The 25,520-nt window shown below is 38.7% G+C and overlaps 1 protein-coding gene across 5 annotated transcripts in view; it reads right to left on the bottom strand.

Annotated features, from left to right (window-relative positions):
• The window catches only part of CEP41 (centrosomal protein 41), a 49,406-nt gene that overhangs the window by 13,410 nt on the left and 10,476 nt on the right, over nucleotides 1-25,520 (bottom strand). For 2 of the 5 annotated variants that reach the window (XM_070369224.1, XM_005905284.2), the window contains exons 2-3: nucleotides 20,101-20,164; nucleotides 4,411-4,458 (exon numbers count right to left, since the gene is read on the bottom strand). In XM_070369224.1, coding sequence (XP_070225325.1) covers nucleotides 4,411-4,458; nucleotides 20,101-20,164 — 112 coding nt within the window. Of the gene's footprint in view, nucleotides 1-4,410; nucleotides 4,459-6,774; nucleotides 8,614-8,739; nucleotides 8,848-20,100; nucleotides 20,165-25,520 lie in introns of all 5 variants that reach the window. The other 3 variants (XM_070369226.1, XM_070369227.1, XM_070369225.1) reach the window with 3 other exon arrangements.

Raw genomic sequence — 25,520 nt, 5'->3', positions numbered from 1 at the left:
CATCAAGAAATGTACCAAAAAATGGTATATTTTTCCAGTTATCTACATGTATTTCCTTGCATTACCTCACTTGATCTTCCTGATACCCTCAGAATTAAATGTGGCAGGTGTTATATCATTTTTGCTTTGGCCAGGAGAAGCCTCCAGCTGAAATTCTAAGCTACCTTTTTGGGTCCAGCAATTTTACCTCTTCCCTTTATTTTTATTGGTCTACAACTATCCTTACTATGCTGTCTCTACTTTGACCTCATTGTATAGCATACATTTTTGTAAGTCCTTTAAATCCTTTTCAGAACAAGCAGGGGATAAATATCTGAATTTTACAAATGAGGACAGAGACCCAGAGAAGCTGAGGTGCCCTAGGTCAAAAGCTGGTAAGACATTTATACCCCAGTATTCTGTCTCTGTCCTAGAAAGAGAATAATTATTCCTGAGGTTACAAACTATGCTAGAAATGGAGGAAGACCTTTTTTTCCTGGAGTCAATACTGGGCACAAACTTATGATTGGTCCTGATAATCTCTTATATCAATTTTCCTTCAACTTTACTTCAATAAAAATCAACTTATTGCAGTTTTGCAATAGGAAAAAGTTCTGGAGATCTATTGTACGACAAAGTAAATATACTTAACAGTACTGAACTGTACACTGAAAAATTTATAATCAAAGATTTATAATGGTAAATCTTGTATTGTGGGTTTTTTAAAAACCAAAATTAGAAAAAAAAGAAAAATCAACGGAAAACATCAATATTTATTCAATGCTAGCTTTACAATTCTGAGACAGAACTCAAACTTTTGCATCCATTTGTTAAACAGTTAAGAAATACAGCCAAACTCACTTTATTATTTGTCCCATAGAGGCATGTTAAAAGCTGGCCTCCCTAAACTTTTCTGAAGAAGACTTGCCAATTCTGAAGAGTTTCCAGCATGGAACTCCTGCCCACCCCTACTCTTCACTCTTCTTCTAGTTTATATATTGACATTCTTGACTCCTTAAATACTACCTCATTATTTCAGAATTACTGAAGGTTAGCTGGATAATTACTCAAGTCTCATAAACAAAGAATCCTAGCAAAGGAAAGGCTTAAAGGTACTTAATATTATTTACTTGGTTATACTAATCATTCCCACGAACTTTCCAAAACACCAGCGCACACCAGATAGCTACTTTGGAGGATAATGTGAGCATGGTTTACCAAACACCTTGAAGCTCAGAGTCGGGAAATGATAGGATCTTAAAAACATGCCTTCTCTAAGTACCTCAAGACTCTTTCTGATGAGGAACTAAAGCTTCTCTGTTCTAAAATGTCCTAAAGATAGCAATTTGGCTAAAAATTGATTTTTCTTCCTGGAAATTCTTAAAACAGTTTCTTCTAGATACAACAAGATAACAAACCCAGACGCAAAGTAGCTTCTAAAACACATCAGAATGCAGACCCGAATAAGCTGAGCAGAAGCTTTAGAAAGTGCAACTCAACTACAGTATTTCTCTCAGTTGCCATCAGCTTGCCCACCCAAAGTCATTTATGTAAATCAAAACGGCAATAAGTCAGCCAATGAAAATAGTCAATAGCTTTAAAAGGAGTTTGCACTGTGGCATTTATCCATTGCTATTCTTTTGGTATAGTTAACATAGTTGGAAGTACTACTCTAGTTCTTCACATTCTATGTACAAAATACACACATTAAAATCCTCTTTATATAGAAATCACCTTAAATAAGAAAACAGGCACTGCTGTTTTCTAATGATCGGCATTTCCAGCATCCTCTCATACCCACTAGAAATTGCACTGCACGTTTGAACCTGAACTCTACATACCTGGTTCTGGTTTAGAAGGACAGCCATCATGAGGACTTTCTGACATTATTACTCAGATAAAAGATTAAGCTAGACACTTTACAGTAAGTCTTAAATTTTATAAAAAGGATAACTTGGAAAGCTCTGTCAGTCTGTCCCTGCAAGGGCGAACAGAGCTTCAAGAATGGAGCTTCTGCTACTGTAGCTTCTCCCGGACTCTATAATGGAGACAAACAATCCTAGTTTCAGATATGTTATCAAGTGTTGCTTCTCCGGTAAGTCTGGAGTCTAAGTGTGTCTCTCTCGAGTTACTGGAAGGACAGAGACCTAACTATCTAGGATGCTTCACACCGGGTCCAACCAGTGTCATCTAACCACCAGAAGCCAAGAATGGGCTTTGTGAATGGTCAATAGACACAGGGTGTCTATTTTCCCCAGGCAGAGTTGAAAGAATATTCAGATCACAAAGGAATTCTGCGTTTTCAGGGTTCTGTTAAAACGCGTTATTAGCAAAGGGAAGTTGGGCTCACAGTGGAAGACAAATCAAAGGAAGTAACAGGACAAGGTTTGTGATTTCACAGAAAGACATGGCATCTAAGGTAATCTGAGAAAAGAGATGGGTTTAGGGTGTCACAAAACAAGGCAACATTCTCTCCTCCTTCTGACCCAAAAGAACACCTACAACAGAAGATGGGAAAAGAGAAGGAAATATTTTCCAAGATGTAGATCCCAAACCAGAATCTGAAGTAATTCTAGCTGGAGAATCAGCACAAAGTGTGTGAAACAAGGTGAGTGGAACCTCCTGTCTTACTAAAAGGAAGCCCACAACTTCTGAAGAGGGAAGGTGAAGTACGCATTTTCAAGGACTCTAACCCACAGGTATTTCTTTTGGGAGATAAGCTCCATTTAAAGTTGATATATCACAGAAACCACATTGTGCTTTTATGAGGAATATTTTAAACAGGGTTTCAGCAAGCTGGGTGGCATGGGACAATTTTTATATGGGACAAATTTTGGTGTGGATGGGTGAGTTTACACTCGGCTACCTTTGCTTAGGCGGTGAAAAAGGCTACAAACCAGAACAGAAGCAGGCCAGTTGAATTTTGCGCCCAGTGGATGAATTAAGGATGACAACAATAAAGTTTAGGTGAGTAAACAAGATTTTTTTCATAGTTTAAAATTTTAATATACACATATGTATGAATGTAAAGTGGAATATTTTGCAGATACATAACATTTTAAATATATAGCATAAATGTATAAAGTATAAAATATATAAGAAAAAAAGGATACTGTGATATTACACATTAAAAAACAAATGTCTATAGCATCAGTCCTTATAGCTGAATGTAGCAAATAACAGATTCAGCACGGAGCTGCTCCTGCTGCTGCTGCTGCTAAGTCGCTTCAGTCGTGTCTGACTCTGTGCAACCCCATAGACGGCAGCCCACCAGGCTCCCCCGTCCCTGGGATTCTCCAGGCAAGAACACTGGAGTGGGTTGCCATTTCCTTCTCCAATGCATGAAAGCGAAAAATAAAAGTGAAGTCACTCAGCCGTGTCGGACTCTTAGCAACCCCATGGACTGCAGTCTACCAGGCTCCTCTGTCCACGGATTTTCCAGGCAGGAGTACTGGAGTGGGGCGCCATTGCCTTCTCCAGGAGCTGCTCCTGAGTCCATGTCTATTGTCTGGGGTTTCTCAATACTGCAGCAATTCAAAAGGAACAGGAACATTATCATTTAAATTAAAAGTCCTGCTATGTATGTAAAAACAAAAGTTCTGGTGAATTCTGGATTTGTAATATTTTCTTCTCAGAAGGTATATTCTACCAGAGCCAGGTCCTGAACTGCTACCAATCAGAGCACCTCTCTGCTCAATACTGCCCTAGCACTGGGTTCTCCTACTGAAGCTATGAGCAAATCCATCTAAGAAAACAGATGTCCCTGCTTCTCTGATTCTGGCCATGATGTGTACATTTTACATCTGTTTTGGACACAGATTGAAAAATTATAATTTTGTGCAAGCGCAATGCACTCAGTGACTAGAAGCATATCTTTGCCAAAGATTAGTTTTTTAAAAGGATGTGTATGAAATATGATTTTTAATTAAAAGAAAGCTGACTGCAATGAATTTATAATGCATAACACTACTTTAAGAATAAGCTCTTTCTCACACCTCTCTTTTGTGAATACTGTCGAATTTATACTGAAAAGAATGCCATGAAATAAGATATTATTACTCCTATCTCAGGTACAGAGAAAATAAGAAAATAGGAAAGATTAAGTACCTTGAATACAGATCATAAAGACTGCAGTGCAATGAAACTAGAAGCTGGGGTTCTCACTGCTTAGCTAGAGATTATTTCATATTCCAACATTAATATCTCCCATGGGATTTAAGGTGGGCAGAACTCAGACCCAAAGACCACAGCCTCAGCAGCTGACCCGATGGTACAGTGTTCCCCACATCCTTCAGGGCATCTGCCATGCTCACCTGACTCCCATAGCTTTGTATGTGAGTCACCTGTAGAGTATGGTTAGGATTGTTAATAACCAACTTCCAGAGCCACTATAGGGTTCCATTACCCCACACCATAAATAGTCTTACTCACTTTTTTTGATCTCTTCTAGCTTCTCAATGTATTTAGTCATACTGTTACCTAAAAAGAGAAGGATTTTAAATATGCTTTTAATGGAAGAAAATGACGTCTGAGCCTTCCCATCCTGTTTTTACAGAACTGCAGCAGACAAATGGATCAGACATAGTAAACAGTCTTTATACGGCATTGTTAAAAGATAAGGAATCCCGGGAAATGTTTTGGTCAAATGTGCTAAGCTGAGGTGCACACCCAATAAACATTAAGAAGTCCCCCCAGGCACTACAAATGATCGCTTTATGTAATTTCTTTTGTTTCTGAGTTAAGCCCTTCATCCTCCATTTATTTGCCCCATAAGCTTTTTTTGTGGGGAAGGTGTGCAGAGGAAGAGAAAGAAGCAACAACCTCTGAATGTCTAAAATGAGCTGCCGGGCCCGGCCAAGTAACCCTTTCCTTTTCACTGAATCTTTGTGGTTTGCTTCTCTTCCCTGAACTTGGTCTTCCACTATTCATGCTGATACTGCAGCCTGAACTAGACCACACAGTCTGTACACCAGCATTCACCATGGATTTGATTTGCTGAGAAATCACAGCAGATCCTCAGCACTGTGGGGAGTCCCCCACCCTCATGTTTTATGGCCCGGTTCTATAACACTAGGTTCTAGCCAAGGTGGTTTGGAGAGTTTTCATGCATTAAAACTGGGCCAGGATCCTTATGGTTTCCAAATGAACTAAAGTCTGGTTCTCAAGCCAGGGGCTATTATTTTTTACCGAGCATACTTCGATTTGATTCAATTCAGCACAGCAAGCTCTATCTGGCACCTAACATGTATAGCAAAAAAAAGGAAAACACTAAAAATACTTTTTCATTTCTAAAACTGTGCTCCTAACTTTTAAGCCTTGAGAACAACTAGTCAGTTTCAGTCACAAACTTTGGGTAAAAGAAGTGCTCCCGATTAATGGTATGAACTTATGGTTTTCAGCACTGTTCTGAACTTTTCTTCATGTGTAGGTGACAAGCAGAGAAAGAAAATTATTTCTCTGAAACCCAAAGCACATTTTCAAAAAACAACTTAACATCACTTGTTATTATTAAATCTATACCATCATGGAATAAAATTTCACTGAGTTAGAACATTCTTTTTTCATCTGGCAACACACAGTCCCCAGATCAGAACCGAAGAGCAGGACTGATTCAGTGCAGTCCTGGACCCAGACCGTATCCTTCCAGAAGCTCAGAGACGTGACAGTAGTAGGGCTGCTCAGAAGGCCTGAGGCTTCTCAAGACAGACACTGAGAACACCTCAGAAGAGATCCGAAAAGGCCCAAAGCCCAAGGCTGGAATCAAATATGATCTTTTCTAGGTTCTTCAGGCTGGAATGAACCTGAGATGTTGACCAGATCTCCACAGTGGAAACCATGAATCCTTCCCAGACTCACAGCCTCTCCTGTGCAAGTCTGCACTTGGGCGGGAACTCAACTGGTCAGTACTTGGGTTAGAAGACAGGGCAAATGGCATGCTCCTCACTGTCCCACAGGCTTACTCTTAAACGACTTTACAGGAGCTTCTGGTTGCACATTCCTAGGCCCCTTTCAATGCCAGGCTGTTGACGTGGCAGTTAGTTTCTTTTCACTGGAGAAGCAAGCTTCAGGTCTCCTTCCAGAATTGCCGAAAAACTGAGGTACAAAAAGGTCCACTGACTTGTCCGGAGACAGCAAGTTAGTAACTAAATCGAGATTAGTATTCCCAACCTCCTGGTTTCTAACATGGCTCACAGAAACACACTGCTTCTCTAGCTGTGCTGTTTTAAAAACATGATTTCACTGTGAGGTAAATACGTAGGAAGTGTTACTTTCTTCATAGTAGCAGGTGGGAACCATTTCATGCTCTCAAATTCCCTGAGGCATGCTATGCATGGGAAACAATAGCCAACCTTATCAGATAGTCTTTATTATTAAAACACTGCATTTCCAGTCTATAGCAGTTTCCACTAACAATGTGTCTAAAATCCATTTCTCAGTCAGTTAACAACATGTTCAGAATATTTACACAGCACTTCATCTTGTACCAGCAGAGCCTCACAATGACCCTGTGAGGTATGTTTTCATTCCTACTGATTATTTTTTCCACTAAAGGAGAAGGCAGATACAAAGTCTTTTGCAGAGGTGTACAAATACTTGGCAAAATTAGGAATAAATCTAAGAGTGCTATTGATAAGAAGCTTTTTTCATTATGGCTATTCATTCTCTCCTGTAGGGGGGAAATAAAAGAAAATGGAAGATTTCTGCATTGCTTCAATTGGAGAAATGACTAATCAACACAAGAGAAATCCCTAAAAATGATTTTAGAAAGTACGAAAAGTAGTATTTTTACCCCACCTCATGTACTGCTTGTATCTTAACTAAGCAGCTCATCTTACTGGATCTAATTTCATCGGAAAACAGCTTTTTGACCTTTTAAAAAGAATACAAATGAATCAATTCTATAATTGACTTATTTATAAACATATTTTTATTTTATACAAAAGTAAGAAGGCTAAAAGACTATCAACAGAATAATTTTTTTAATTGAAATTACACATTACCGCCAGATATATTTTCCTAGACAAGACTTTGATTAAAAAAGAAAGTCAGTGGCTCCCCACTGCTTACTGACTGAAGTTTAAACTCCTTGCTCTACTGCTGAAGGCGCCAACATCTTACCTACCTCTTCAATCTTGCCTTAATTATTAAACTTGACAAACTCTGTGAGTCTTTGGCTCGCTAATATGTCACCTTGCCCACATAATCATAATAGCTCACCCAGCTGGAAGTGACCTTTCCCTCCTCTGAACTTCTATAACACTCAGCTTACCGCTCACAAGGCATTTATCATTGTACTGCCTTATTTGTGTGTAAGTCTTATCTATCTTATTATACTGAAAGCCCTAAATAACTATTTACACGCACATAGACACACAAACACACACACAGAATATCTTTATCCTTTCCACTGTCTAGTGTTGGAGGCACTCAAAAATATTTGCTAAATAAGAAATACTATGAAGATGTACTAGCTGAAGAATCCTTATAATGGATCATATCATAATGTAAATAATCATATCCCAAATTGCTTTGAGTTTTTGGATGCCTGATTTTCTCTAAGCTATACACAACTTGATTTATATATAGTACATATATGTTACGTACTACTTAAATGACCTATATTGTTTCAGGACTCAGGTAATAGAAATGTATAAGGTGGTATTTAGCCTCTACTTAGTTTATAATTTAAGTTTCCAAAAAGAGATATATAAAAAGGTTTTACAAATGGAATCAAGAGAAAGAGACAACTATATTGATATTGCTAAGCAAAGATACAGCACAATCAACGAACTGAGGGGCTCATTCATTAGAGTTTTTCCTTTGTTTTCCTATAATGTAATAACCTTATTTGTACTGAGCCAGTAAGAAAAGCAAGTGATTTTGAGCAGCAGTAATCTAAAGTGGTTAAGATTTATAAGGCAGGAACTCAGTTGCTAAGAGACAATTCCACTGCTTTATTTTTCTTCAATATTTCCCTCCTCTATGGAGAAGTTCTTTTGGCTCGGAAGGAGCAGAAAGCGTGAAAAGAGGCACAGAGGTCCTTTGTTAATCTCAATAAGTTACACGAGCGCATAGCGCTTTCTGGTTTGTAAAAGGCTTTCACATACATTTCTTCCTTTGGTATAAGAAACAGAATTAAATACCAAGCAAAGATGAAGAGTACCTAGTCTGTAATGAGTTTCAGTGCTTAGGATCAAGGCTATTAGCAGATATTCAGGAAAAGTAAAGACTAAGAAGAAAAAAAGAAAATGACTAGTTTGTATGGAGATAAGAAAAGTAAGATGAATTTTTAAAAAATAAAAAATGGCTACAAAAGACTGAGTGGAGATAGTCTATGGAATTTTAGAGAGCTAAAGAAATTTGAAATTAGATTGAATATAGATTGAAATGAGAGAATAATGCCAGGAATGAAAGCGTTTAGGAGACTAACAAAGGGAGAGCCCTGTGGTTTGGAAATTGTCCCTTAATCAGCCTGCAGGGCTACAGACAGAAACCCAGAGAGGGTGCTTGAGAATACACAAGGGCCCTGCGGCGGTGGCTGAACAAAACGCCGGCAGGGATTTCATCGGAAGCATAATCCATTCCGGGCACAGTCTGGCAGTGCTGGGGAGCTGGGAAGATACACTCAGGAACCTATGGAACAAAAGAAATATTTGAAGTTCAAAATAATTCCGATATTTCTAGCCATGGCTATACAATGGTGTTTGAATTTATAAGAGAAGTAGCGTCAGAAGGACAGAAATAAAATATTATCTTTACCCAGGAAGAAGATATCTGGCTTTGAAGAAATCAGTAGAAGGCGATTTGGGTGAAGATTGGAGATGCCACAAAATTCTTGATTTCTTGGGATTAACTCTGAGTTGCTCACTGTTTGGTAAGAAAAGATTAAAGACCCATCTATTTAGCCTAGAAATGAGAAATGCTCATTTGTTCCTGTGCCTATTTCTACTGCTCTGACTGCAGAGCTTAAAAATCATACCTCAGACAGGAATTCCTTACTTTTACTTGACCTTTAAAGTCAGTCTGGTGTTTTCACAGCCAGGATTCCTCACACTTTTCGCCTTATGGCAGACACACATAAGTGGTAACATTTGGACACAACACTGAGGTTTGGGCTGTCTCAGGCCCTGATGGCTAGCCACAGGGCTAAAGAGATCAGTAACCCATAGGCTGCTGTACTGAATATACAGAGAGGTAAGTCACACACACACAAAATGAATAGAAAAAAATGAAAATCTTTCCCTTAAATTGACTTTAACATAATTTTTAAAATCCAAAACAAAAAATCAAACACTAGAATTACATTTCTTCCATACCGACTTTAAAATACACTTGGTTTCCGGCAATGAAGCACACTTTGGCCCTTCCAAAGGTATTATAAAACTAGACTTCTGCTTCCAGGAAGATGAGGTAGGATGTACTTTTCTCTACTCCTCCAGCTAAGTACAACAAAATCCCCAGATGACCCACAAAATAGGAGGAAATATCTGCAAATTATCCTTCAGATAAGGGTCTACTATCCAGGGTATATAACAGAACTCTTGTAACTCAACAATAAAAAGAAAAATAACCCAACTGAAAAAAGAAAACCGGCCAAGGATATGAATAGCCATCTCTCCACAGGAGATGTATAATTGCCGATAAGCACATTAAAAGGTGCTCAACATCATTACTCATTAGGAAAATGCAAATCAAAACCACAATGAAAATACCACATCACACCCACAAAGATGACTATAATCAAAACGATGGACAACAGCAAGTATTGTTGAGGATGTGGAGGAAAAAAGAGCCCTCCTACACTGCTGGTGGGCATGCAAAGTGCAGCTGCTCTGGAACACAGTTTGGTAGTTCCTCAAAAAATTAAACCCAGGGTTAACATCTGACCAAGAATTCAACTTCTAGGTATATAACCAAGAGAACTGAAAACAGGGTAAAAAACATGTATGCTAATGTTTTAGCAGCATTATGGTCAAAAAGCATAAATAAACCAAACATCTATCAAATGATGAGAAGATACACCAATTGTGGTGCTGTGCTTAGTCGCTCAGTCGTGTCCAACTCTTTGTGATCCCATGGACTGTGGCCCACCAGGCTCCTCTGTCCATGGGGATTCCCCAGGCAAAAATACTAGAGTGGGTTGCCATGCCCTCCTCCAGGGAATCTTCCCAACTCAGGAGTTAAACCCAGGTCTCCCGCACAGCAGGAGGATTCTTTACCATCTGAGAAATCAGGAATAGCTATATAAAAGAATATTGTTTAGCATTAAAATAAAGTATTGACACATGCTAGAACAATGATGAACCTTGAAAACATTATGCTAAGTGAAAGAAGTCAGATACAAAGGTCACATGCTGTATGATTCCATTTTTATGAAATATTCAGAAGAGGCAAAGTCAGAGATACAAAACATAGATTAGTGATTACCAGGAGCTGGTAAGAGTAAGGCATAGGAAACTACTGCTTTGGGTATGGGGTTTCTTAATGGGAAATATTCGGGTGGCGCTAGTGGTAAAGAACCCACCTGCAAATGCAGGAGATGCAACAGATATGGGTTTGATCCCTGAGTTGGGAAGATTCTCCTGGAGAAGGAAACAGAAACCCACTCCAGTATCCTTGACTGGAAAATCTCATGAACAGAGGAGCCTGGCAGGCTACAGTTGCAGGCTTCATGGGGCTGTAAAGAGTCGGACATGACAGAGCATGCGTGCACACACACACACACAGAAATATTCTACAGTTAGATAGTATTGATGGTCTGACAACCTTGTGAATGTTCTAAAAATGTCTGAATTGTACATTTTTAAAGGTTGAATTTTATGGTTGTAAATTATATCTTAATTTAAGAAAACATACCCAGTTAGAAAAAAAGATTGAATGGAAAAAGAAAATCCTGGAAGGGGTAAATTAAGAGTTTGGGATTAGAAGCTACATATTACTATATATAAAATAGATAAACAAGGTCCTACTGTAGAGCACAGGCAACTATATTCAATAGCTTATAATAACCTATAGTGGAAAAGAATCTGAAAAAGAAAATACATTTTATGTATATATATATATATATATATATATATATATATATATGTATAAAACTGAGTCATTGCTATACACTAGAAACTAACATGACATTATAAATCACCTTGCCGGAGAATTGATGCTTTTGAACTGTGGTGTTGGAGAAGACTCTTGAGAGTCCCTTGGACTGCAAGGAGATCCAACTAGTCCATTCTAAAGGAGATCAGTCCTGGGTGTTCTTTGGAAGGAATTATGCTGAAGCTGAAACTCCAGTACTTAGGCTACCTCATGTGAAGAGTTGACTCATTGGAAAAGACTCTGATGCTGGGAGGGATTGGGGGCAGGAGGAGAAGGGGACGACAGAGGATGAGATGGCTGGATGGCATCACCGACTCGATGGATGTGAGTTTGAGTGAATCCTGGGAGTTGGTGATGGACAGGGAGGCCTGGCGTGATGCAATTAATGGGGTTACAAAGAGTCAGACACGACTGAGCGACTGAACTGAACTGATACTTAAAATTTTAAAAAATACTGGACATTATATATAAAACAAACATAAGAAGACTCTGATAGGTGGAGCAAGGAAGGCAGATTGGCTAGGGACTTTGGGACCTGAGCAACGACATAATGGTTGAGCTACCTGGGGGTGTGTGTGTTTGTTTTTTGTCTCATTACCCTCAACATGGAGCTGAAGAAGCCAGAAATCCAAATATACCAACAGATGAAAAAATTCCTAACAAAAATCTGCTATCTCCAGCCAAAGGACAGTAAGACAGAAAACTATCAGATAATAACTACCTTATTCCAGTTGCATTCCACAGAAAAGCTATGTCTTACCCTTACCTGCCCATAAAGGCCAGATGGAGAATCTTGATTTTCATCTTTGTTGGGCTGTGATGAGATGCTATCAGAGTACCAAAAAGGATGAGAAAGAGGCTGGGGCTGAAAATGCACTCAAAGATATAATTGCTGAAACCTTTTCAAATTTGTTATCAGTCCCTGGTGGCTCAGACAGTAAAGAATCTGCCTGCAATTTGGGAGACCAAGGTTTGATGCCTGGGTTGGGAAGATCTGGAGAAGGGAATGGCAATCTACTGCAGTATTCTTGCCTGGAGAATTCCATGGACAGAGGCTACAGTCCATGGGGTTGCAGAGTCAGACACGACTGAGAGACTAATACTTTCAACACTATCAAATTTGGCAAGTAATATAAACTTCAGATTTATAATAGAAGGAAATACTGTTTGGCGTTTACTCCAAAGAAATCCACAGTAAGATGTTATCATAGTCAAACTTCTGAAAACTAAAGAAAGAAATCTCAAAAGCAGCAACAGAAAAATGACACCTGACCTATATGGGAAAAGCAGTTTGAATAACAGAAGATTTCTCATCAAAAATCAGGTGTCCAGAAGAAAGTGGCACAATATTTTTCAAGTGCTGGAAGAAAAGAACTGTCAATTGGAATCCTATACGAAGAGAAGACACCCTTTAGGAAAGAAAAGAAATCAAGACATTCTCATTAAGGAAAACTAAGAGACTTTGTTACCAGTTCAGTTCAGTTCAGTTGCTCAGTCGTGTCCGACTCTTTGCAACCCCATGAATCGCAGCACGCCAGGCCTCCCTGTCCATCACCAACTCCCGGAGTTCACTCAGACTCACGTCCATCGAGTCAGTGATGCCATCTAGCCATCTCATCCTCTGTCGTCGTCCCCTTCTCATCCTGCCCCCAATCCCTCCCAGCATCAGAGTCTTTTCCAATGAGTCAACTCTTCACATGAGGTGGCCAAAGTACTGGAGTTTCAGCTTTAGCATCATTCCTTCCAAAGAAATCCCAGGGCTCATCTCCTTCAGAATGGACTGGTTGGATCTCTGCAGTCCAAGGGACTCTCAAGAGTCTTCTCCAACACCACAGTTCAAAAGCATCAATTCTTCGGCGCTCAGCCTTCTTCACAGTCCAACTCTCACATCCATACACGACCACAGGAAAAACCATAGCCTTGACTAGACAAACTTTGTTGGCAAAGTAACGTCTCTGCTTTTGAATATGCTATCTAGGTTGGTCATAACTTTCCTTCCAAGGAGTAAGTGTCTTTTAATTTCATGGCTGCAGTCACCATCTGCAACGATTTTGGAGCCCAAAAAAATAAAGTCTGACACTGTTTCCACTGTTTCCCCATCTATTTCCCATGAAGTGATGGGACTGGATGCCATGATCTTCGTTTTCTGAATGTTGAGCTTTAAGCCAACTTTTTCACTCTCCACTTTCACTTTCATCAAGAGGCTTTTGAGTTCCTCTTCACTTTCTGCCATAAGGGTGATGTCATCTGCATATCTGAGGTTATTGATATTTCTCCCGGCAATCTTGATTCCAGCTTGTGTTTCTTCCAGTCCAGCGTTTCTCATGATGTACTCTGCATATAAGTTAAATAAACAGGGTGACAATATACAGCCTTGATGTACTCCTTTTCCTATTTGGAACGAGTCTGTTGTTCCATGTCCAGTTCTAACTGTTGCTTCCTGACCTGCATACAGATTTCTCAAGAGGCAGATCAGGTGGTCTGGTATTCCCATGTCTTTCAGAATTTTCCACAGTTTATTGTCCACACAGTCAAAGGCTTTGGCATAGTCAATAAAGCAGAAATAGATGTTTTTCTGGAACTCTCTTGGTTTTTAGACCTATCCTAAAGAATGGTTAAAGGAAGCTCTCTAATTAGAAAGGAAAAGATAAAAGAAGGTATCTCAGAATATCATGAAAAAAAGAATTCACTAAGCAAAACTATGCCTCTTTTCAAGTACCCATGGAACATATACCAAGATGGACCACATCCTAGACAATAAAATAAACATCAATACATTAAAAAAAATAATATATACAGAGTACATTCTCTAACAACAGTGGTATCAAACTGGAAGTCATTAACAGAAAGATAACAGGAGAATCTCCAAATACTTGTAACTAAATAACATACTTCTAAATAACCCATGGATCAAAGAAGTCTTAAGAGAGGTAAAAACATACACTGAAGTGAATGAAAATGAAAATTCAACATATAAAAATTTTTGAGACATAGCTATTAATCAGTGCTGAGAGAAATTTGTATTACTAGCTATATGCATTAAAAAGAGGAAAAATCTTTAATCAATAATCTAAATGCCTATCTCAAGAATCTAGAAACAAGAGCAAAATAAACCCAAAGCAAGCAGAAGAAAGGAAATAATAAAGAGAAAAACCAATAACATTTAAAACAGAAAACACAGAGAAAATTCATGAAACCAGAAGCTGGTTCTTTGAAAAGATCAATAAAATGGATAAATCTATAGTGAAGAAAAAAAAGACACAAATTACCAATGTCAGTAATGAAAGAGAGGCTTCACTTCAGACATTACAGATATCAGAAGGATAACAAGGAAACGCTACAAACAACTCTATGCACATAAATTTGAAAACTTGGATGAAATGTATGAATTCCTCAAAAAACACAAACCCACAACTCATCTAATATGAAACAAACAATTTGAATATCCCCTTAACTATTAAAACATTACATTCAAAATTTAAAAACTCTCAAAAGAGAAGTCTCCAGGCACAACAGTTTTATTGGAGAATTCTACCAAATATTTAAGAAAGAATTGACACTAATAATATACAATCTCTTCCAGAAAAACAGGAGGGAATACTTCCCAACTCATTTTATGAGACCAGTATTACAACAATACTAAAAACCAGACAAAGACAATCCAAAAAACAAACCAAAACTACAAACCAATGTCCCTCATGAATAGAGACACAAAAATCTTTAATGAAATAATAAATAGAATTCAGTAATATATAATAAGAATTATTATACCATGATTGAGTGAGGTTTACTTGATGAATGCAAAACTAGTACAATATTTAAAAATCTATAAAAGTAATCCATTGTATTATCAAGATAAAGAAAAAATATGTATGATTATATCAGTTGAGGTAGTAAAAAAGTATTCAATAGAATTCAATTGTCATTCGGGATTAAAACTCTCAGAAAAATAGGAACAGGAGGAAACTCCCTCAACCTGATACAGCGAACAATGAAAGACAATGATTTCCCTGTAAGTCTGGGGTAAAGATAAGGATGTTTGCTCCAATCACTCATTTAACATAGCTCTGCCAGTTCTGACCAGTGCAATAAGGCAATAAAAGGAAATAAACACATGTAGACTGGAAAGGAAGAAATAAAACTTTCTTTTTTTAGATGACATGATTGTCTACATAGAAAAGCCCAAGGAATCTACCAAAAACTCCTCCCTTACCTAATAAGTACTTTTAGCAACATCTCTGGATACCAGTTAAATGCACAAAATTAAGCTGTATTTCTATATGCCAGCAATGAAAACATGGACACTGAAGTTTAAAAATACAATACCATTTAAAATTGCTCAGAAAAAGAGAAATACTTATCTGTAAATCCAACAAAACATGTATAGGATTTATATGCTGAAAACTGTACAATGCTGATGAAAGAAACAAAAAGTCAAGTATATGGACAGAAATAGCATATTAATGGAATGTAAGACTCAACATAGGAACATGTCAATTTTCCCCAAATTGATAAGACAGGTTGAATGAAATTCCTATCAAATGTATATCAGTATTTTTAAAGTGTAAATAAGATTATTCTACAGTTTACATGGAAAGCCAAAGGAATTAGAGTAGCTAAAGTAATTTTGTAAAGAAAAATAAAGTGGGAATAATCCATCTAACCAATATCCAATTTACTATATACAGCTACAGTAATCAAGACTGTGGTATTGGCAGAAGGATAGACATATAAATCAATGGAACATGGAAGCAACCTAGATGTCCATCAGCAGATGAATGGATAAGAAAGTGGTGGTACATATACACAATGGAATATTACTCAGCCATTAAAAAGAATACATTTGAATCAGTTCTAATGAGGTGGATGAAACTGGAGCCTATTATACACAGTGAAGTAAGCCAGAAAGAAAAATACCAATACAGTATATTAATGCATATATATGGAATTTAGAAAGATGGTAACAATAACCCTGTATGCGAGACAGCAAAAGAGACACAGATGTACTGAACAGTCTTTTGGACTCTGTGAGAGAGGGTGAGGGCAGGATGATATGGAAGAATGGCATTGAAACATGTAAATTATCACATGTGAAATGAATCGCCAGTCCAGGTTCGATGCATGATACAGGTGCTTGGAGCTGGTGCACTGGGATGACCCAGAGGGATGGGATGGGGAGGGAGGTGGGAGCAGGGTTCAGGATGGGGAACACATGTACACCCATGGTGGATTCAAGTCATTGTATGGCAAAACCAATACAATATTGTAAAGTAAAATAAATTAATTAATTTTTTAAAAAAATCAATGGAAGAGAATACAGAAACCAGAAATAGATCTACATAAATATGCCCACTGGTTTTTGACAAAGGTGAACATACAATTCAATGGAAGAAATGCAACCTTTTAAACAAATGGTGCTAGAGAAATTGGACATCTTCAAGCAAAAGTTAATTTCAATCTAAGTTGTACATCTTATACAGAAATTACCTCAAAATGTATCATGGAAACATTTTGTTACATATAAACAAATATGTTTATTTGTTTATAAATATAAACAAATAAAAACATATAAACCTAAAATACATAACTTAAAAAAATTATGACAGAAAATCTTTGGGATCTAGGTTAGGCAAAGCATTCTTAGGCCTGACAACAAAAGCAAGATCCATAAAAGGAAATACTAATATCCTGGACTTTACCCAGATTAAAAACTTTTGCTCTTTGAAAGACCCTGTAGGAGGATAAAAACACAGGCTACAGACTGGCAGAAACCATTTGCAAACCATGTATCCAACAAAGGACTAGTAACTAGGATATATAAAGAACACTCAAAACTCAACAACTAAAAAGCAAGCAATTCAATTAGAACACAGGCAAAAAAGACAAACATTTCAGTGAAGATGAAATACAGATATATAGATGGCAAAAAAGCACACAAAGAGATCTTCAACATCATAAGTCATTAGAGAAATGCAAAACACAAGGGCAATGATAGGCTACTACACATCTATCAGAATGGCTAAAATTAAAAATGGCAACACCACCAAATGCTAAGGATATGGAGAAACTGGATCACACTGCTGATGGGAGTGTAAAACGGTCCAGTCACTCTGGAAAACAGTTTGGCAGTTTCTTAAAACACTACAAATGCAACTGCCAAACAACCTAGTAACTGCACTTCTGGGCACTAATCCCGGAGAAATGAAGGCTTATTTTCACACAAAAATCTGTATTCAAATGTTTATAGCACATTTACTTGTAACAATTAAAAAGGGGAAACAATTTAAATGTCCTTCAATAGGAAAATGATTAAACTTGTGACTCTGCAATTCCATGGATAGTAGCCCACCAGGCTCCTCTGTTCATGGAACTCCCCAGGCAAGAATACTGGAGAGGTTGTCATTTCCTACTCCAGGAGATCGAACCTAAGTCTCTTGCATTTCCTGCATTGGCAGGCGGATTCTGTACCACTCTGCCACCTGTGAAGCCCATGGTGCATCCGTACTATGGAATATTCCTAAGAAGTGAAGTCGCTTAGTCGTTTCCGACTCTTTGCGACCCCACGGACTGTAACCTACCAGGCTCCTCCATCCATGGGATTTTCCAGGCAAGAATACGGGAGTGGGTTGCCATTTCCTTCTCCAGGGGATCTTCCCAACCCAGGGATAGAACCTGGGTCTCCTGCACTGCAGGGAGACTCTTTACCATCTGAGCCACCACTCAGGAATAAAAAGGGATGAACTACTAATACATGCAACAACCTGGTTAAATCTCCAGAGAACTTCCTGAGGAAAAAATCCAGTCAAAGTTATATACTGTATGATTCCATCTATATAGAAGTTGTGAAATGACAAAATTATAGAAGTGAAGAATAGATTGGTGGGAGCCAGGGGTTAAGGAGCAGGTGAGGGTGGAAAGTGGATATGAAGTATCCTTGTGGTCATGGAAAAAAAGTTCTATATCCAGACTCTATCTATCACTGCCAGTATCACGGTTGGGGTAGTGCAGTATAGTTTTGCAAGATGTTACTATAGGAAACTAGGTAAAGTACATGGAATCTCTGTTTTATTTCTTACCATTCCATGTGAATCTACAGTGACCTCAAAAGCCCAGATGGTAAAGAATCTGCCTGCAATGCAGGAGACCTGGGTTTGACCCCTGGGTTGGGAAGATCCCCTGGAGAAGGGAAGGGCAACCCACTCCAGTAGTCTTGCTGGAGAATTCCAGGCAAGAATGGACAGAGGAGCCTGGTGGGCTACTGTCCGTGGGGTCACAACGAGTTGGACACAACTTAGTGACTAACACTATCTATAGACACTAACAAGTTTAATTAACAAAAACACTAGATTAAAAAATTCTCAGAATATAAAAGGATATAGGCAATTATTTTGTATTGTAAAAAGAAAATACAAATATCTCAATTTCCAAAAAACTGAATTATTTTCAGATATCATAATTGAGTCAAACTTTGGTTATGAGTTGAGGAACTGAGGAGAAAGAAATGGGTTTTCATCATAAAACACAATTCAATTTCCAGGAGGAAAAAAAAAATGATGTAATAAACAAATCTATATAGCTGAAAAACATCTCAGCTCTTACAAATTTTAATTTTGAGAAGGCTCCAAAAGAAAGCATTAATCAGTCTTTAAAACATTATCTGTACTTCTCAGAGAAAATATGTATTTTTAATAAAAGTACTTCCTTCTCAGAATAACTTTTTCCAGAAGGGTGGATCACAGTTGCAATTATGGGGAGATAGGTAGAGACGCAGGAGCTGAGGGCACTGGTGGTAGAAGAAATGAGGCTGGAGGAAATAACTGGGACAGCGTAGCCAAAGACACAGGACACAGGACCTCAGGCCAGGTCTCCAAAGTTGACTTTTTTATCCTGCACACAAATCCTAGTTCTGTCTCCTTTATTGAACTTTAAGTAAATCACGTAATCTCTGGACTAAGATTTCCTCTTCCTCAAAGACAGAGATAACATTTTTTATCTCCTCCCATAAAACAGGATATTTGCAAGGACAGATATCTGAACAGCACAAAAATGTTTGAAAAAAAGGTCCCAAGAAAGTATCTGCAAAACAGGCTCATTTAAAACATTTAAGTCCATTTTATATGGGGAAAAATGCATAACAGAAGAAAATAATTTTGAAGAAGACTAGGAGAAAGAGAAAGAAAATGAATGAGATTTGAACAGTCAACATATCAATTTATTTTCTTAGTTGTCTTGAGGTTATAGGTAGAAAATTCAGTATTGCTAAAGGCATGTGGTACTCCAATCTACTAGCAAAGCCATCTTAATAGGATGGATTTTCCACAGCAGACTTTAAGAGGTTGAAAAAAACTAAACAAACAACCAAAATCTCACAAGACTGCAAATCCACCAGGGGATTGGGGAGTGGTTTTCATCCTGACACTGAAAAATGTCAACAGCATGGAAATAAGCAGTAATGCACTCTTAAATTTCATTTTACCTGAATTGCAGCACTAATTTAATTTTGTCTGGTATTTTAGTTACTCATTCAAGTCTGTCTGCCTCCACTTGAATCTAAGCTCTTTGATTGCAATAATCAACAGTTCACACTCATCTTTACATGTCCCATAGCCCAGAACTTTGCATGTAGCTTCACTCTGCAAATAGGGAATTGAACATGCACAAAGTATAATCGATTACTCCCAGGTATAAGCAATATACTTAAATTGCTTAATATACTTAAAGGTGTTCCAAGATAGAGGTGACGTCCTGATATTTTTATTAGCCTCAGTCCTGTAACTTATTAAACAATGTTTGTTTGTTTTTTTTTAATCAGTTTTGCAATTTATAGTAAGCTCAATTATGTGAGTGGAGTTTTTAAAGATAAAATGAAAAATAGCTTTCATAAGTCCTGAACTCAAAAAGACATCAGACAAGACAGTGAGAAACTTTTAGCTATGATTTGTTATCAGGCATGACATACTGCTTTTTGTCAATAATCAGCTATTAAGATTTTTTTAAAGTTTTAATTTGTTAATCTTTACTCACCAGTGTCTAGTCTTGACTTGACATGCTGATACCTTGGGTTTTGTGGTATCCTTCTGGTCAGATACTAAAAAATAAGAAAATTCACAAATAATTGGGTTACTGTTGGGAAAGGGACAATGTACTTTAACAATTAGAACAAATTCTAAAATTTAATTGAATTTAAAGATGGAAGGAGCTCTAGAGGTCCAACTGGGCTCCTCACTACAGCTTCTCCACAGGTGAAGATGGTTATCATGTTCTGTCAAAACATTTCCATATTTTGTCAAAATAATCTCATAGCACTATGCAATTAGGAAAAAAGCTCTTGAAAATGATTTCCGACATTGAGCCAAAATTGATCTAATTTCCACCCAGTCCACTGATACAACCTAGAATGAACCATTCCACCCTGCCTCAAGCAAGCCATTAAAATAACTAAAGGCAGCTCTTTTCTCCTTTTTAGTTTTCCCCTTCAGATGATGATTTGAAGGCTGTCTTCTCTGGATGCCCTCTAGATTTTATCTATGCAACCTCTAAAAAATGGCACGCAGACCTGAGCACACTGCCCAGATGTTGCCAGGTCAGGACCCGGCTTGGCAGGTCTTTCCTGCAACTCCCCTTGAGTTGAAGCTTCACAGATGTCATCGTGATGGCATCTGCTCTCACGGCAGCTGGGGTGTATCATGGGCTCAGGGAAAGTTTATGGTCAGTAAAAAGCTGTCAGGTCTCCCCTGTCCTGTGCTTTGGTAGTAAATCTGAATCTAAGTACAAGGCATTTACCCATATTAAATTTCAGTGGCATTTTCAAAAGCCATTAAGAGAGGGAAGGCTAATGAATAAAGACATTACAAAATACAATTTTCTTGCTCAGGCTTTTTTTCTGGCCTACAAGTATGAAAAGCAGATGTTCAGTGACAGGTAGCAGTGGAATTTGAGATTAGAACTGGGTAATATCTCTCCAGCTTCATTTTCTGTTCTCTCCCACATGTTCCTGGGTTGAAGTTGCCCAAATGTTCTCCAAATGTACCAGGTTCACTCAGGTTTCCAGTCTTAGCAAATTGTCAACTGTCCATGTGTAAAACTTCACTTCCTCTATAAAGGTGTCCAGGGTGAAATTAGCTACTTTCTCTCTGGCTCCTAGACGACTGAACCCTGCAGTATTGTTTATACCTTGACCTTCTTTTCTAGCCTAGGATTTCCTTGAGGGTAGGAATGATAACTTACTCAAATTTGTTTTCACCCAGGACCTAGCACATGGAGGGCACATTTACTGATATTCAACCAATAAATAAATATCTAGAATGAGGATTTTGTTGTTTGCTGTTCAGTCACTCAGTTGTGTCCGATTCTTTCTGACCCCATGGACTGCAGCCCGCCAGGCTTCCCTATCCTTCACCATCTCCTGGAGCTTGCTCAAACTCATGTCCATTGAGTTGGTGATGCCATCCAACTATCTCGTCCTCTTATCATCTCTTTCTCCTCCTGCCCTCAATCTTTCCCAGCATCAGGGTCTTTTCTAATGAGTCGGCTCTTTGAATCAGGTGGCCAAAGTATTGGTGCTTCAGCTCCTGCATCCGTCCATTCAGTGAATATTCAGGATTGATTTCCTTTAGGTTTGATCGATCTCCTTGCAGTCCAAGGGACTCTCAAGAGTCTTCTCCAACACCACAGTTCAAAAGCATCAACTCTTCAGTGCTTGGCCTTCTTTATGGTCCAACTTTCAAATCCATACATGACTACTGGGAAAACCATAGCTTTGACTGGATGAACCTCTGTTGGCAAAATAATGTCTCTGCTTTTTAATACACTGTCTAGGTTGGTCATAGCTTTTCTTCCAAGGAGCAGGTGTCTTTTAATTTCATGGCTGCAAACACCATCTGCACTGATTTTGGAGCCCCCCCCAAAATAAAGTCTGCCACTGTTTCCATTGTTTCCCCATCTATTTGCCATGAAGTGATGAGACCAGACGCCATGGTCTTCATTTTTTGAATGCTGACTGTTAAGCCAGCTTTTTCTCTCTCCTCTTTTACTTTCATCAAGAGGCTCTTTAGTTCCTCTTTACCTTCTGCCATAAGGGTGGTGTCATCTCCATATCTGAGGTTGTTGATATTTCTCCCGGCAATCTTGATTCCAGCTTGTGCTTCATCCAGCCTGATATTTCTCATGATGTACTCTGCATATAAATTAAATAAGCAGGGTGACAATATATAGCCTTGATGTACTTTTTTTCCCAATTTGGAACCAGTCTGTTGTTCCATATCCAGTTCTAACTGTTGCTTCTTGACCTGTATACAGGTTTCACAGGAGGCAGGTCAGGTAGTCTGGTATTCCCATCTCTTTAAGAATTTTCCACAGTTTGTTGTGATCCACATAGTCAGTGGCTCTAGCACAGTCAATGAAGCAGAGGTTTTTCTGGTATTCTCTTGCTTTTTCAAGGATCCAATGGATGTTGGCAATTTGATCTATGGTTCCTCTGCCTTTTCTAAATCCAGCTTGAAGTTCATGGTTCATGTACTATTAAAGCCTAGCTTGGAGAATTTTGAGCACTGCTTTGCTAGCATGTGAGATGAGTGCAACTGTGCGATAGTTTGAACATTCTTTGGCATTGCCCTTCTTTGGGACTGGAATGAAAACTGACCTTTTCCAGTCCTGTGGCCACTGCTGAGTTTTTCAAATTTGCTGGCATATTGAATGCAGCACTGTCACAGCATCATCTTTTAGCTCAGTTGGAATTCTATCACCTCCACTAGCTTTGTTTGTAGTGATGCTTCCTAAGGCACACTTGACTTTGCACTCCAAGATGACTGGTTCTAGGTGAGTGATCACACCATTGTGGTTATCTGGATCATTAAGATCTTTTTTATATAGTTCTTTTGTGTATTCTTGCCACCTTTTCTTAATATCTTCTGCTTCTGTTAGGTCCATACAGTTTTTGTCCTTTATTGTGAGGATTATATTACTATATTACTATTTAGTTTCTTAGAAGAGAACATTAGATTTTAAAACCTATATCATTTGCCCTTGAAAACATAGTTAAATTACAGCATGCCCTGTTGGGAGGACTGAAAAACAAATCCACATGTTAAAATACTTTTTCAAATGACTCACAAAGCATAAAAAATAGGGTGTATATATATATATATATATATATGTCTTACAGAATATCTATTAGTCAGAGTTTTTGATTTTGTAAACCAGGGAGAATTTTTTAAAATTGGGATACCTACAGAAAATTATCCACATTTAATTTTGACAAGGACATAAACAAAAACAAAGTAAAACCTCACAATTTCCATCTGCTATTTTAATATTAAAAAGAAAGAAAAAATCCTAGAATAAAAAGATCAGCTCTACAGTGTTATTAAAAAACTCATTGATATTGTCTGTGTTTTTCATTTCACCCCAGGCAAATAAAACCTTTGTCATGGACACTTGGCATGAGTACTCAGAGGTGGAACCCCCGAGCTTCTTTATCCTGAGACAGGTTGGAAAGCTCCATCTGATCAGCAACCCCGCTGTCGGTAAGAAAAAGTGACTCTAACGTCTAAGATGAAGACAGAGAAGATTCTTAAGTGAGAGACGGAAAATATTCAAAGACTGAAAAGAGGACTATAGGATGAGTTCCCCAGAGGGAGACGATACTGTGGCAAAACAAAACAAAACGAACAACAACAAAAACCCAGGGAAAATATGTGCCTGTTAAATTAAGTCAAGGAAAGCTAAAACTCGAATTTAGTTATTGCAGGCTAAGGGGTTTTCTTTTTTGTCTTTCCCTTTCTTTCTTCCCTTCACACGCTGTATTTTTATAGTTTCTATACACTGTTTCCTGTTTTTACTCTTGTTTTTCCCACTAGTTTCCTAGCAAAGCTTATTTTGAAAGATTCCAGGCTAGTTTCTGCTGAACCAGGGGGATTTGTCCATACCTCAGCCAACATAGCTAAGAAGTGAGGGTGTCTCTGGGGACCAGGTGTGGTGGCAGCAGAATGATGGGGGGAGAGAGTGTGGACAGCTGCAATGGCTGAGCCTTTCCCGCCCCCGGTTTTCCCTTACATAGACTAATGAGAAATCCATATGTTACAGGACAAAAATGTAGTGTTTCTTGCCCATTTTCCCATTTTGGTCCAAATCCTTGTTCCTGACTTTCTGGTACCAACCATAACATAAAACTCTCGTGTTCTAGCATATGCAGAACACAGTTTATGGAACTGCCAGACTTTTTTTCCTTAAAATCCTTGCTTTCAGGGTGACTGTTTCTTGACCTACTGACCAACTAGCTTCTTTTTTTCAATTACATAAACAGGATGGAATGGTGGAAAGTGAAAGAGCTGAGAAAAGCAGCTGTTTCAAGGAGGACTATTCATTCATTCGACAAAGGCTTATTGAGCACCAACCATTCATTCAGTCGACATCTACTGGGTGCCTACTAGGAGTAAACTGCCATGCTGAGGACACAGAGGTAACAAAACCCAGTCCTTGCCATCCAGCTCTCTCTGATGCTAGGATGTGAGACAAGCGAGCAGATGTCACACTGCATGATGAACAAGCAGAGGGAAGCAGGGGGTGTGTGCTAAGATTGGAACTACTTCCTGAGGAGTGACTTCTGAGCTGAAACCTGAGGGCTGAGGAAGTCAGTCAAGCTGAACTAGTAGTGGGAGCTGCAGGGTTCCTGGTAACCGTCAGACCTGCGGGACTATGGGCAGTATGGGGCCAAGTGGGGCTAGAGAGGGCGAGAGCAGAGCACAAAGGGCCTCGTACTCATGCTGAGAAACCTAGAGTTTATTCTGTAGATCACTATGGATCCTGTACATCAAAAGGGGCCATTTTGCTCCTCCAACTCACAGGGATATTTATCAATGTCTGGACTGGGTGGTGGGTAAGTTACCAGCATCTAGTAACTAGAGGCCAGGGATGCTGTTAAATATCCTACAACGACAGGAGGAACCCCCAACCCCCAGAAAGAATTAGCTGGCTCCAAATGTCGATCGTGCTTAAATTGAGGAACCCTGGTGTTGACGGGAGTAACTGAGGAAGGTTTAGGGAGAAGGGATGGGATCCTATTTCCATTTTAGGAAGATCACTCTGGCAGCACCCTGGAGAACTAATAGGATCATAGTCAAGAGTGGAGGTACAAAGATCAGGTAAGAGGTTGTGCTCAGAGAATCTGTGGTCCTAAGAAAGTGGCAGTAAAGGTGAGAGGCAGTTTTAAAAAGTCTTTAAGATATAAAATCTTTAAAACTGACCAGTATAACAGGGGAAGGGCAGTGATTGTCATTGTCGTTCAGCTGCTCAGTCGTGTCCGACTCCTCGTGACCCGTGGATGGTAGCCCACCAGGCTCCTTTGTCCATGGAATTTTCCAGGCAAGAATACTGGAATGGGTTGTCTTGGACTGCAAAGTGATCCAACCAGTCCACCCTAAAGGAGATCAGTCCTGGGTGTTCAT

The sequence above is a fragment of the Bos mutus genome, chromosome 4 (genome assembly GCF_027580195.1).
Source record: "Bos mutus isolate GX-2022 chromosome 4, NWIPB_WYAK_1.1, whole genome shotgun sequence".
Lineage (NCBI taxonomy): Eukaryota > Metazoa > Chordata > Mammalia > Artiodactyla > Bovidae > Bos > Bos mutus.
The sequence above is the reverse complement of the archived record's forward strand: the minus strand, read 5'-3'. Positions and strand labels throughout refer to the sequence as shown.